Source organism: Ananas comosus, linkage group 10 (genome assembly GCF_001540865.1).
Source record: "Ananas comosus cultivar F153 linkage group 10, ASM154086v1, whole genome shotgun sequence".
Classification (NCBI taxonomy): Eukaryota; Viridiplantae; Streptophyta; class Magnoliopsida; order Poales; family Bromeliaceae; genus Ananas; species Ananas comosus.
Genome location: NC_033630.1, coordinates 1,042,071 through 1,055,724, shown reverse-complemented (window position 1 = coordinate 1,055,724; position 13,654 = coordinate 1,042,071). Strand labels below are relative to the sequence as shown.

General features: G+C 38.1%; 3 protein-coding genes across 5 annotated transcripts; 2 read left to right on the top strand and 1 right to left on the bottom strand.

Moving 5' to 3' along the window:
* Positions 3,209–4,605, top strand: LOC109716777 (probable WRKY transcription factor 50). The gene is made up of 3 exons (XM_020242336.1): positions 3,209–3,512; positions 3,966–4,112; positions 4,262–4,605. Exons 1-3 carry the CDS (start codon positions 3,286–3,288, stop codon positions 4,458–4,460), a joined length of 573 nt encoding a protein of 190 aa, XP_020097925.1. The 5' UTR covers positions 3,209–3,285; the 3' UTR covers positions 4,461–4,605.
* On the top strand, positions 4,594–9,352 carry LOC109716770 (probable LRR receptor-like serine/threonine-protein kinase At3g47570). The gene is made up of 2 exons (XM_020242324.1): positions 4,594–8,416; positions 8,845–9,352. The coding sequence occupies exons 1-2, from the start codon at positions 5,305–5,307 to the stop codon at positions 9,264–9,266; spliced, it is 3,534 nt and encodes a 1,177-aa protein (XP_020097913.1). The 5' UTR covers positions 4,594–5,304; the 3' UTR covers positions 9,267–9,352.
* On the bottom strand, positions 9,447–13,526 carry LOC109716774 (SNF1-related protein kinase regulatory subunit gamma-1-like). 3 transcript variants are annotated; one of them, XM_020242331.1, is made up of 6 exons: positions 13,481–13,526; positions 12,258–12,538; positions 11,433–11,881; positions 10,719–10,985; positions 10,259–10,431; positions 9,447–9,964 (listed from the first exon to the last, which is right to left on the bottom strand). In XM_020242331.1, exons 2-6 carry the CDS (start codon positions 12,418–12,420, stop codon positions 9,679–9,681), a joined length of 1,338 nt encoding a protein of 445 aa, XP_020097920.1. In that variant the 5' UTR covers positions 12,421–12,538; positions 13,481–13,526; the 3' UTR covers positions 9,447–9,678. The 3 variants fall into 3 exon arrangements, with proteins under 3 accessions (XP_020097920.1, XP_020097919.1, XP_020097921.1); XM_020242330.1 differs by lacking the exon at positions 13,481–13,526 and adding an exon at positions 13,221–13,450; XM_020242332.1 differs by lacking the exon at positions 13,481–13,526 and adding an exon at positions 13,221–13,450 and having other exon boundaries at positions 12,258–12,491.

Sequence of the window (13,654 nt, the reverse complement as noted above, 5' to 3'; positions counted from 1 at the left end):
ATTTCGTACGGATTAGAATTCTCACTCATCGTGAATACACAAATTTTTTTTTTAAGAAAAAATTTAAATGCCACTACTGTGGTTTCATATTTTTTTTTTATTTTAGTACTCTATGGTTTAAAGTGTATCAATTTAGTGTCCCATAATTTTTATGTTTTTAATTATTTACTCCACTATTTTTTTTGTTAAATCAGTGACAAAGTTAAAATTAAAAAGTACTAAAGTAAATATTCGATAAATCTAGGTGGAATATCTAAAATTTTTTTTATATATAATTTAACGAAATGTTAACAAAGGAGCTGACGAAAAGAAAAAAATAAAATTATAAAGTACTAAATTAATATATTTTAAATCATAGAATACTAGAAAGTGAAAAAAAATATGAAATCGGTATAATTTGTGTTTGTGTTTGATTGACATATTTCGACGGCGACGCCTACAGTTTTTGAGAAAAGCGACGGAGACCGTCCTCCCAGTTAGGTGGCGGCGGCCGCGGCCGCCTTAAACTGGAAGTTGCGGGGAATGGGCGGCTCCAGAAATTCCATTACCAAAATTTAATTAAAATCACTGACTAATTACCTCCGCCGAAGTTTATAAGACTTTTAAGTTTTTTTTTTTTTATTTTTAATTTTTTGGCGAAAGGTTTGTTAACTTGGGTCACTAATTTTACGGGACGAAGACGGCATTATCTTGTCCATATATGTAAATTTCGTCGCCCGTCCAAATCAAATCTCCTTTTAATAATTGTTTGCCTCCAAGTCGTAGATCATGTACATTTTGTTGATGAAAAAAGAACTCAAAATTATTAGTTCGAGTATTTTTTATTTATATTTAATATTTATTATTATTTATTAATTATTATTATTTTTATTTATTTTTTTTATTTTTTTTAGGTGCGAAAGAAATCCAACGGCAATTTTTTCTCGTTTTGTTTCTTGCGCCAAACAGAAGAGGGACGTGGGTTTCGTCTCTTTCGGTGGACGAGAAAAAAAAACGTCCTCCCTCTTTCTTTTTATGTTTGCTTTCCTTCTCTGTTCAGACAGAGTAAGATGAAAGACAGCGAGATAGATATTGAGATAAAATGATAATCATCATCATATTTTTATTTTTTACGATCTTACTCGCAGGAGAACTAATTCCGATCGTATCTTGGGGTATTATTTTTGGTTAATTTTTCACTAAGAATGAAAATATGTTTTAGGGCAGTGCTGTGCACGCTTTTGAATAGATCAAGTCTTTGAATTTTTATGCTTATATGTAAATTTAATTTTATCTTTATAACTAAATTAGATAAATTTTGATTACAATTAGATTTAGTAGTTCAATATTTTCCCGAACGCATTTTAGAGAACTAATTGGACATAGCAAAAGTTCTCTAAATTCATGAAATGTAAGTATAGCATGAGTTTTTTTTTTTTTTTTTTTTCACTTTTTGACACAATTTGAATTCTAAAAATATATTTTGCAAAGTTTAGAGGGAAAGCCTTTTGTGTTTCTAAGAGCAACTCAGGTGCCAATTATGCAGCTCTATAGTCATCTTGAGCTCGATTTGCTGAACTTGTTGAACATGAGCTCAGTTCAGCTCACGATATAAATTATGATTAAGTGTTTCGCACGCGTCAACTGAGCTATTGTGGTGAGCTCGAGTTTGCTTGTTTTTGTGGTTAGCCAAGCTCGAGCTATGAGCTGCAAATGATTCCTAATCACACTTTCGGCTGACGACTCAAATACTTGAATCACAAAAATAACTAATCTTTTTTTTTTTTAAACTAAAAAAAAGAAAGCTATATGAAGAAATTCAAATGGAGAATAGTATGTCACAAGTATCTCTATTTGAAGTCCTATTGCTTTTATTTTTTAAAAAAAATTAGAATTTGTTGATCGAAAGGGGATGGGCACGTGCTAAATAGAATTTGGAGAGCAAGGGAGATGTTTCCATCGAGAAACTCATAATATTCATATATATATATATATATATATATATATATATATATATATACTTCAACCACAAGGATAGATTAGGTTCTTGCGTCTACTTTTCTCGCGTATATTAAAATCCAATTCAACGTGCCAACGCATTTGTCGCATCCCACAAAAACGCAACCTATACTAATCTTCGGCCATCAAAATTTTGTCACCCCACAACTGGCCAAAATCCCTTCAAAACTCGTGCCCGCGTGGCGCCGATGGACTCGCACGAATTTCATGGCGGTGAATGTGGGATATATTGCGTCTAAAAGTAAAAAGCATCTCAGATTAGAAGTTTAATCAAGAGCGATATGATACTAACGCTATAGTTATCACTAACTGAATTGTCATATTATTTGAGAAAACTTTAAATTTTACTCTTGTAGTTTCGCACTTTTTTACTTTAGTATTCTGTGATTTAAATGCATCAATTTTGCACCATGTGGTTTCACACTTTCTCACTTTAGTACCATGTAGTTTAAATTAGTACCTTTTGGTTTCATTTTTCTCTTTTCGTTGACTCCTCTGTTAATATTTCGTTAAATTATATACAAAAATTTCAGATACCCTACCTAGGTTTATTGAATATTTATTTTAGTACCTTTTAATTTTAACTTTGTCACTGATTTAACGAAAAAAATTAATAAAATAGATAATAAAAAGAGAAAAAATAAAACCACAAAGTACTAGCTTGATATACTTTAAACCATCAGGTGCTAATGTGAGAAAGTATGAAACTACGGAGGCTAACTTGATACACTTTAAACCACGAGGTATTAAAGTGAGAAAATGTAAAATCACAGAGGGATATTTGAAGTTTACCCTATTTATTTTTTTCCTGGAGAATTTGCAAATCGAGTAACAAGCAGCTACCTTAAAAGCAATAATTATTTTTAGTTGGGAAAATAAACTGTATTTATAAATAAAGAAGCTTTTCGGATATGATGATGATTTGTATGGATTAACGATGATGATTATTATTATTATGGCGGTCAATTTAAGTGACACTTTGACTCTTGATTTCTCAAGTAGGGCCCACTTTTGGCATGGACGATTGCGACTCACGGTGAGACCTCACATCAAAAGCGACTTGACACGTGACACCATCCGCGAACCTTCGCGCCATCCCCTGGGAAAGATCGTTAGAAATATGTCCCTCTCTCTCTTTGTAGTTAGCGTATGTGTGTCATGTGTATGTGTATGTGTTTGCGTGTGTGTGTGTGTGTGTGTGTGTTATATATGGTACGTGACACCATGTGTATTTACTCAAGCTATATATATGTCCTATAAGCATCTTTAGTTGGGCCATAGCGAGATATGTCGTTCTCTCACTCTTCTGTGTTGTATGGAGAATACACTCCCAATGTGTTACCAAGCTGTGAGTTTTTCCCCGCCAACGCCGCCTCCGAGAATTCGCACGGTGCCGCCGACTTTGCCGCTTTCGACGAAGGCTACTACGAGCAGTTCGCTTCGCCGACGGCCGCGCACGGCCCGGAAGAGCCTCTTGCTGGTGGTGATTGCAGCCCAACAGCTGATATGATAATGTATGCTTGCTATCATGTTTTTTTCTTTCTTTTTTTTTTGCAGCTTTCTCAATTAGACCTGCTGCTTCTCTCGAAAACTAGTTGAGTTTATGTGAAAGTTTGATTTTTTGAAGTTTGATCCAATTTCGATTTCGTTCTCGACGTAGTTTCAATTGTAACAATTTCGTTCGGAAAGTCGGTTTCAGTCAGACTTTCAGTTTAAACTTAGAAATTATGTGCAGATTTCATTTTCACTGCTACTGTTTGATCTCGATTTCAGTCTCGCTTTCAGAATTAACATTCCAATAATGGTGCAAACGTGACACTTTTTCGTCCAGTGAATCAAATGAGTTAATTATGATTATGTAGAACAAATTTTTAGAGGAGTCAAAAGACCTACTTTGTAATTTTCTCTCTTCGTAGACGCATTATATCCCTTTCTTGGTGGTTAATTAAGTTCTTTACCATATGCAGGAACTGTGGGGATGAGATGAAGGGGATGGGGGTGGAAATTGGGAGCAGGATTGGGTTCAGAACAAGATCAGAGGTAGAGATTTTGGATGATGGATTCAAATGGAGGAAGTATGGGAAAAAATCAGTTAAAAACAGCCCCAATCCAAGGTAATTAATTGTGTGCACCAAATGCAACTAGTGAGATAGTTTTTTCTTTCTTATTGTTTTCATAATTAAGCATACAAGTTTAATTATGAACCCCCCCCCCAAAAAAAAAAAACAAGGAACTTAACCAGGATTTGCAAATCAAACTGCAGGAATTATTACAAGTGTTCGAGCAGCGGCTGCGGAGTGAAGAAGAGAGTCGAAAGGGACCGCGACGACCCGAGCTACGTGATCACCACCTACGAAGGGGTGCACAACCATCTCACACCCGGATTCGTCATCTGCGATCATGACTCTCACTGCAGGATGTACCCGACGTTGATTTCTCACAACAATTGCTCGCTTTTTTGAAGTTGTGATGTTCGATTCGTTTCTAATCGCACTGCAAGAGCGAAAAACTTGTTAAAAATGAGCTGTAGAGACGAGAATCGGCACGGCGTGCTGTATGTGGATGTGTGTACATTCATGCGAATTCAATGGAATGCGTGCTTGTTTTAAGCTAAAGTTTAGGACATCAAATATGTTCAGAGAATGGTGGAGCAAAATTTACCCAAAAAAAAAATCTATTGCAGAGCCAACATTTATTATCTGTTGTCAACTGCCATTATCCACAATTTTGGGCCTCTAAATTTCAAAAGTAGATGCTTCAAGTTTATTTTTGGGTCTCTGAAGTATGAAAGCAGTCGTCTGCACTCCCAGATTACAGCTCATTGCAACTTGCTTCAATATTTAATTGCTAATTTATGACCTTTGAATGCTGCTTGCAAGCTGCAAGTTTCAAGTGGGAACTCAATTAAGTTGCTGTCATCATATCTATGTCAGAATTGCTTGATTTGCATAACTGACCCACCAACTCCAGTAATAAGATGTTAGAAAAGGGGAAAAATTCCTTGGTAGGCAAAGAAAAATGACCTCTATCCCCAGCTGTGCGCGCCAATTACAGCAACAAAAAGCTGGAAATTACATATCATTGGGCAGTAGAAACACCCATGAAGAGAGTTTACAATTACGACAAATTCTTGTCCTTTCAATTCAGAAATTAAGTGCTAGACCGTTCAATGTAAGACTGCAAGACTTTTAAGCTAAGCAGAGCTTCTTCAACCACCACTTTTCTTGTCGGAGTAAAACTTCTGACTCCAGTTCTGAAAAACAGCAAATTAAGAACTACAATCACTTCATTCTCCGGTCGACGGAAATGGAAGGGTTCTATCTTGTCTTCCTCATCAATCTGCTCTATGTGATCTCAACCAACTCCGCCTCCTCTGATTTTGAACATACTGCAGCCGATCGGTCCTCGCTCCTGTCCTTTAAGTCACTCGTAACCGACGATCCTTATAAAGCGCTCTCTTCGTGGAATGACTCTCTCCGTTATTGCAAATGGCGCGGCGTCTCCTGCAGCCGCCGCCATCCAGAACGAGTCGCGGCCCTCGAACTCGACTCTCTTCTCCTAGCTGGTCCTATCTCGCCCTCCTTAGCCAACCTCACCTTCCTCCAAAGGATCAGCCTTTCGGGCAACCGATTCGCCGGACTCGTTCCTAAAGAGCTCGGTCGATTGCACCGGCTTCAGTACCTCAACTTGAGCGTGAATTCTCTTTATGGGACTATTCCGCCTTCCCTTGGAAATTGCTCCAATTTACAAGTCATTAGTTTGAGGAGCAACAAGCTCACAGGTGAGATCCCATCAACTCTGTCACTTCTTTCTAGTCTTCAGGTACTCACATTGCGAAGTAACATGCTACAAGGATTAATCCCTTCCAATCTCAGCCAATGTTTGCAACTTCGCGTGATCGATCTAAGGAATAACTTTATTGAAGGAGAGATCCCTAGCAAGCTCGGTTCTCTTCGAAATCTAACTCAACTGGTATTAGGCTACAATAATCTTACCGGAATCATCCCTACCACTCTGGGCAACCTTGGTAAACTATTAATACTTGATCTTCCTTTCAATAGCTTAACCGGGTCCATCCCAAGTTCAGTCGGAAACCTCTCTTCGCTACTCTATTTCGCTGTTTATAATAACAATCTATCAGGACTTATTCCTCCATCCTTAGGGAGCCTTCCTTTACAAACCCTCGATGTTTCGTACAATAGTCTTACGGGAACCATTCCGTCTTCTCTTTCCAATCTCTCCTCGTTGAACGGCCTTTCTGTCGCAAGAAACAATTTTTACGGCCTGATTCCTTCTTATTTCGGGGCACTTCTACTTCTCATTCATTTGGACTGCTCCGAGAACAATCTATCTGGAGAGATTCCGAGTTCATTAGGCCAACTTTCGTCTCTCGTATATCTCGACCTCGCGTTGAATAACCTATCAGGAAAGATACCATCCTCACTCTACAATCTCTCATCCATGGTGAGCTTAGCAATAAACAGTAATCAGCTAGAGGGAACTCTTCCTTTAGACATCGGAAATGTTTTCCCAAACCTTCAAGTCCTTCTCATGTATGATAATCTACTTGAGGGACGAGTTCCGGCTTCTTTGTCCAATGCTTCTGAGCTTGGAGATGTTGAGCTAGGATTCAACAGCTTCACCGGCACGATACCCTCAAGCTTCGGAATCTTGCAGAGTCTATATTGGCTTGATATCTCCAATAATCAACTAGAAGCTAATAAGCCTAGTGACTGGAATTTCATCGCTTCACTAAGCAATTGCACCAATCTCCAAGTATTGGATATAGGACATAATCTTCTTCAAGGCATGATACCGACCTCAATAGTTAACCTTTCGACGGGGCTCGACATTCTAGCTCTTGATAATAACCAAATATCAGGAAGTGTGCCTACTGAGATTGGGAAGTTCATCAATCTAACTTTCCTTGATATGAGTGCAAACCTTCTTCGAGGCACAATTCCTGCAGAAATTGGGCAAATCAGGAACTTGCAGCTCTTGGATCTGTCGAATAACATGATTTCAGGTGAAATTCCTCCGACCTTAGGAAACCTCACAGAAATGAACAGGCTTTATCTCTATATCAATGAGTTAGAAGGAACCATTCCGCCAACGTTAGGCGACATGGCAATATTAGAGTTGTTGAATCTTTCAAATAACAAGCTAAGTGGCAGCATTCCAAAAGAAGTAATGAGCCTTTCGTCGCTCTCAAGTTTTCTCGACTTGTCGCATAATCTTCTAAACGACTCATTACCATTGGAAGTTGGCAGTTTGATAAATATTAGGGAGGTCGATCTCTCAAATAACAAGCTATCTGGTGAAATTCCAAGCACCATTGGCGAATGCCAGACATTGGAAAGCCTTTACATGGAAGGGAACTTTTTTCAAGGACCGATTCCTTCCACCTTCAGTAACTTACGAGGACTTCAAGAACTCGATCTCGCGAGTAACTTATTGTCAGGCCAAATACCAGAATTCCTTGATGAGTTCCCCGATCTACAATACTTGAATCTCTCTTACAATAATTTTGAGGGCCAGGTACCAATTACAGGTGTTTTCAAGAATGTGAGTGCAGTCTCCCTCAGCGGAAACAGGAAGCTCTGTGGTGGAATTCCTGAGCTACACTTACCAAACTGCACATCAAATGCCTCTGCCAATAAACATCACTCTCACGAACTTAAGGCAATTCTCATTCCTATAGGTGGCGTAATTCTATTTTTAACTATATTCTTTTGCTTAGTTGGGAGCCGTAAATGGATAATACACTCCCGAATGAAACCATTATCAATGTTTTCCTTCAAAGATCCGTTCGTGAGAGTATCTTATGATGGGCTTTTCAGAGCTACTAATGGGTTCTCTTCAACTAATCTAATAGGCACAGGTAGTTTTGGATCGGTGTATAAAGGAGATATGAAGCATGAAAATGCCACCATTGTTGCTGTAAAAGTGCTGAACCTTCAGCAGCATGGGGCTTCCAAGAGCTTTACTTCTGAATGCGAAGCCCTAAGAAGCATCCGACACCGAAATCTCGTCAAAGTTTTAACTTCTTGCTCTAGTCTAGACCACCAAGGCAATGATTTTAAGGCACTAGTCTATGCTTACATGCCTAATGGTAATTTAGAAGAGTGGCTGCATCCAAATGCATGCAAGAATAGACCATTCAGAAGTCTAAGCCTTATCCAAAGGTTGAACATTGCCATCGACATAGCATCCGCATTGGAATATCTTCATCACCATGGGTCAACACCAATTGTTCATTGTGATCTTAAGCCTAGCAATGTTCTTTTGGACGATGACATGACGGCACATGTTGGGGATTTTGGGCTGGCGAAGTTTCTCGTGCAATACCAAGATGAATCATCTCAACAGTCAATTAGCACAACAGGAATCAAGGGATCCATCGGCTATATTCCTCCGGGTGAGAACTCTCACAAAACCCTAATTTATGCTATAATTTATGATATATCAGCAAAATATGATTTTCATTTGTGATGAAATTGTTGCTGGATATGTGAACTTCTTAGGATATCTATAATAAATGTGATGGTGCTCCATGTTCACTGCTGAATTTTGAGAATATTGTTGAATTGAAGATGACTATAGTGTATTAATTAGTAGAAAAGAGGGGGAGAAAAATAAAAGAAAAAGGAGATTGCATATTAGCCATGAAATTCAAAATAATTTCAGAATTAACAATTTACAATTAATTTGACTAATATCTGAAACACTACCAAGTATTCAGTATATACAACATTACCACATCTCCGAAACATACGAATGTGCCTTTTGTCCTGGGCTACAATGTCTATCTATGAATACTAACAGTTTTAACCAAATATTTGGCAGAGTATGGAATGGGCGGTCAAGCATCTATACTAGGAGATGTATATAGCTATGGTATTCTCCTGCTAGAATTGTTTACTGGAATAAGCCCTATCGACAACAAGTTTAAAGAAGGCTTAAGCCTTCATATGTATGCTCAAATGGCTTTTCCTGAACAAGTCATGGACATAGTAGACAACAGAATGTTCTCGGTAGAAGATAATATAAACATCAAGGAAGACGATGATAGAATAATTTATCAGGAAGAGAGTGTGCGAGATTGCTTAGTTTCAGTGATCAAATATGGGCTTATTTGCTCAAGTGCACCACCGAAAGATCGATTGGAGATGACGGAAGTTGCCAAGGAGCTCAATGAAGCAAAAGGTAAGTTTCTTAGAACTAAAAACCCAAACGAGGCTCGAAGTAGACCGAGGACTCTGAATTAGCTATTCTTCAGTCAAATTCAGATGCGTGATATAGCTGCATTGATGTGGAACTTTATCAAGTATAGTTCAACAAGAGTTTCACAATGTTTGATGAATGCATATTGATTTTTTTTTTTCATTCGAAATTTGTGATATATAGCTGCTGCTTTTTCGAGGAAAGGTCAGGACTACAAACTTGACTTCTCAGCTGAACAAACATTTTCGATAGTGAACGAATATTGTCTTCTATAAATAGAAGAAGTTATTCCATGAGCTTAATAAGAATGCCAAAAAGCTGAAGTTATTTTCTGAAAATAACTGAGGAAAAAACTAAAAACAAGATAAATATATATAGAAGCAGTTGGTCAAGTGACATTGCCTGCATTTTCCTCAGCTGATATTTTATTCCTTCATCTTCGATACAAATGCAATCTCACCAATTCAGTGCCTCCTTCGTTTTATATTTAAAGTAGTCGTTGAAGTGATCGGATGGTTCATAGACGAAGCAAGAGATTACATCTCTTAATGTCACAACACCAACAATTTCTTGGTCAGTGCCCTCTACTACGTAAATCCGGTGAGCAGATCTCGACGCCAAACTCTCTATGACACTCCCCAGGCAAGTAGTAGGTGCACATGTAGCTGGATTTGCCATTGTGTTTGCCAATTCTGTTTCTGCTGAGGTTATGGTCTTTATGAAATCCAACACTGTTAGATGCCTGAAATCAGAGAAGAGAACTATAAGACAAAACTAAAAGGAAACAAAAGAAAAATCTATCAGCTATCACATAAAAGTTCAAAATAAAATGGTAACCAACACCAAATCTTCAATTGGATCACCATAACACACAATTACTTCCAAGCAGGCTCACCGATCATTGAGAACTTTTAGACTCGTATCACGGGGAAAGAGTGTTATAAATTTTGCAGCATAATTTTCTATTTGAAAGAAATAATGCAACTTTACTGAACTAAACAATAGAATTCTATATAGCAAAAGCCATCGAAGTGACCTGAAATCAGAGAAGAGCCTTGGCTTAAGCAGCAGAAATCTGATGTCTCTTATGCTCACACTACCTACTAATTTTTTTGTGGTACCCTCTGTAACCGGAAGTCCTCCTATTTGGTTGTCCTTCATGCGCTTGAAAGCCTCGAGGATTAACTCATCACTCTTGATACTAATAACCTGACCATAAAACCCAGCATGTGATAATTTCCTATATTTCTTGTAATTGGAGTAGATTGATAATACGTGATGGATAAACTCAATGCTCAGACAGAGATCACCACAACATTTTAATTGAAAAGAAAAAAATTGCCACTAGCAAATGAGTTATGCACTGATGTTCTGTTATCTTTTTTGAAGAAAGTACACAAGTGAAGAGATACAAAGTTAATGGATATGATGTTGCGGTAAAAAAAGGTTAACATAACTATATGGTCTACAGTGAACAATTGCAATTGAGAAATAACCTCATCGCATGACATAAAAGGAAGTCCAAAATCTGAAAGAGGACGCGCAGCGATGAAATCGAACCAGTTGCATCCCTTGCATTTATTCAGGCCTTGCACAACTGCTGATTGGGTGATAAAATTCTTAACATAAGGCTTTCCATCTTCAATCACAGGGACATTCTTCAATCTATACTTTGAGAGTAACAGCAAAACAGTTAGCATGGAACTGTCTTGAGCAACAGGGATGAAAGGTGCTGAGTGGAATGACTGGAGAATTGATTTTACCTGTAATAATAGGTTGAAATGAGAAATATGAAACATGAACAAAATATACAGATGGCCTTTTGAAACTCTCTTCCAAAGGGGGAGAAGCTTTTGCTGCAAAAGGACTATCAGAGTTCTCAAATTTTTGCTGTTTTAGAACAACAACACTCTGATGTGTAGCCTTCCTATTCAATTAGTACTACGGCAAATGGACAAGTACAACTATATACTTTTTTTCAGTAAACAGGGATATACCCTATTTGTGATTGAACTATATACTAGAGTTCCGTTCCTGTAGGGGATTAATGGTGATTTGTAACTTGAATATGGAATATATTTCTGGCATTTTATTCAGGTTTTTCCATCTGTATGAGGTTAAGAAGATTGGTCACCTCAGGTTAACAAAACAGGTTAACTAAACTAACAAAATTCATTTTACTGGAAATAAGAAAATGCAAAAAAAATTACAGTCGTCGATTTGAAAGGCTCTTCCTGAAGGAGAACTTTGTAGAAATCATCCCCCAAACTATCAGCAGCAGCAGGAGCATCTTTTGCCATGCCGCTTTCAGCAGCTAATCCTCCGGCAACAGCCGCGCCAATTGCAGCAACCGTCAGCCCGGCCACTGCAAGCGGACCCGTTGCCCCCATCGCCACTGCCCCTACACCAAGGGCACCAAGAGCACCTGCACCGACACCAGCAGCTGTTGCTGAGCCCGCTGTTAGTGCGGCAGCAGCAAGCTCTGCACTTTCCAACACCCAAAGAATTATTGCGGGGTAGTCTATAATTCCAAGATAATGTTCTTTCCATTCAGTACTGGTGATTTCATGTGGGTTTGTTACAGGAGCAGCAAGTATGTTATGCTCAGATAAAACTCGGATTGCCTCCACAGTGGTCGTGTCTGCCGAAATTTCAATTACTGTTCAAGAGACATATAAGATGCGGGTTAAACTTGCAAGACATAAACCACAATTTAAGATGATCAAAGGGCTTATACAACTCCAAAAAGAAGAATGCCTCCTGATATGATGGATAACAAATAGTCTAAAGCTTTTGCTATGGCAGAAAGCTTAAATGAGCATCTGTGCTCCATTACAGAAGGCTCCAACTTGAAGCTTCTGCTTCTACGGCTCTGAGGAGCTACGCAGCGACTTGACTCAAGCGTCACTTCAACAGAGCCGAATAGGCCATAAGATGGTTGAGGGACATTCATAAAGGGAAGAAGCAAAATTCTTATTTGTTTTGTTAGTACTCACAATCCAGAGGAATCAAATGGTGAAAGCAATAAGAGATACCTTTGCCGCAGGGAACGAGAGGGAAAGAAGAGACCGGAATTCTAGCAAATGAAGAGGTCAAGGATTCTTGCAAAGAATGCGGCAGCTTTTTCTTAGATTGGATTCTGTCAAAATAAGCATCACAGCTTGGCATTCTTAATTGTACTCCATCTTGCTGGGCCATAATGTATGTATGCAATAATTAGCAGGATGACCGGTTTCTTTAAGAGATGGAGAAACCTTGTACACTGCTTACTGCAGATGAGAAGTTCATCCACAATGCAATCCACAGAGAGGAAGTTCTGTTAATAACAGTAGAAAGTGCTTAACTTCCTAACAAAAATAGCATGCAAATGATATGAATACTCACTACATTTATTAGAAAATAGAGATCAAGGTTCCTGAAAACGAAAAATTCTAAGGCCTTGTTTGTGTACAGTGACAGAATTTTTATGGTCTTTTTGTTCAAATTCTATTCAATTGAATTCAACAGAATACGGCAGAATCTTTGCAACAATAGGAACAGAGAAGTCTATTCGCCAACACATCAAATCATACGGAATTTGAGTTTTAACATTTCTCTTTCTCAACTCTAATCTGATACACGCTTTCCCCCCCAAAAAAAAGAAAAAAAAAAATTCTAATACATGCCACACTAAGGATCTAACCAACGTTTCAATACGCTGGACATGCTTAAATCTTTCGCTTAATAGGGCTAGCAAACACTAGGTGTATCAATTGAACCATTCCTCAAACCAGGACAACTTTGAAGAGCAAATTTAGCAGATCCTATGGTAACCACAACAACCGTAGACCACAAACAACGCACTCAATAATGTATACAAACATAGATACGACCAGAAAAACACAAAAGGGGGAAAAATAAAATCTACAAAACATAGCTCACTGAGGCATTAAATCAAACAGGTGATTGGCATATCAGCGTAAAGAAAAAAAATTATAGAATTTTCGGTGTGACTGTACCGAATCTCGGGACGGAACGAATCAGAATGCAATAGAAATTTAGGTGAGAAGAAGAAGAAGAAGACGAATTTTCTGATTCGTTTTTTTCTTTTTCTTTTTTGTTCTCTGATAATGACGAGTTCATTGTTCTCGCTGAGGTTCGTTGCGGCATTTCGCAATCCAAATCGACGCTTTTGCGCCAAGTGTCAGTCTCACCGGTGCGTACAGAGCGGGAACAAAGCCGTTGACTTTTGGGTCTTTTTACAAAGTAATCCACTTACTGTTGTATTTTGCGCTTAGTCCCTCGTTTGAAGGTTCTCTTAAAATTTACACTGTTGTTACATGCACCATCAAAAGAGGGAATAATAATAAAAAAGAGAGAGAGAGAAGAAATTGACAATTCGTATGATGTAACACATTACGAAAATTTGTGATATTATTCAAGTCTATGATTT

Bases quoted from the DNA above. Each gene is read 5' to 3' on its own strand.
- LOC109716777 (XM_020242336.1), top strand. From the start codon at position 3,286: ATGTCGTTCTCTCACTCTTCTGTGTTGTATGGAGAATACACTCCCAAT. The intron at 3,513-3,965 runs GTATGCTTGCTA...TACCATATGCAG, and splicing joins CCAACAGCTGATATGATAAT to GAACTGTGGGGATGAGATGA. The intron at 4,113-4,261 runs GTAATTAATTGT...ATCAAACTGCAG, and splicing joins AAAAACAGCCCCAATCCAAG to GAATTATTACAAGTGTTCGA.
- LOC109716770 (XM_020242324.1), top strand. From the start codon at position 5,305: ATGGAAGGGTTCTATCTTGTCTTCCTCATCAATCTGCTCTATGTGATC. The intron at 8,417-8,844 runs GTGAGAACTCTC...AATATTTGGCAG, and splicing joins CATCGGCTATATTCCTCCGG to AGTATGGAATGGGCGGTCAA.
- LOC109716774 (XM_020242331.1), bottom strand. From the start codon at position 12,420: ATGGCCCAGCAAGATGGAGTACAATTAAGAATGCCAAGCTGTGATGCT. The intron at 10,432-10,718 runs GTTATTTCTCAA...TTTTATGGTCAG, and splicing joins CTTTTATGTCATGCGATGAG to GTTATTAGTATCAAGAGTGA. The intron at 9,965-10,258 runs GTCACTTCGATG...CTCTGATTTCAG, and splicing joins AGGCTCTTCTCTGATTTCAG to GCATCTAACAGTGTTGGATT.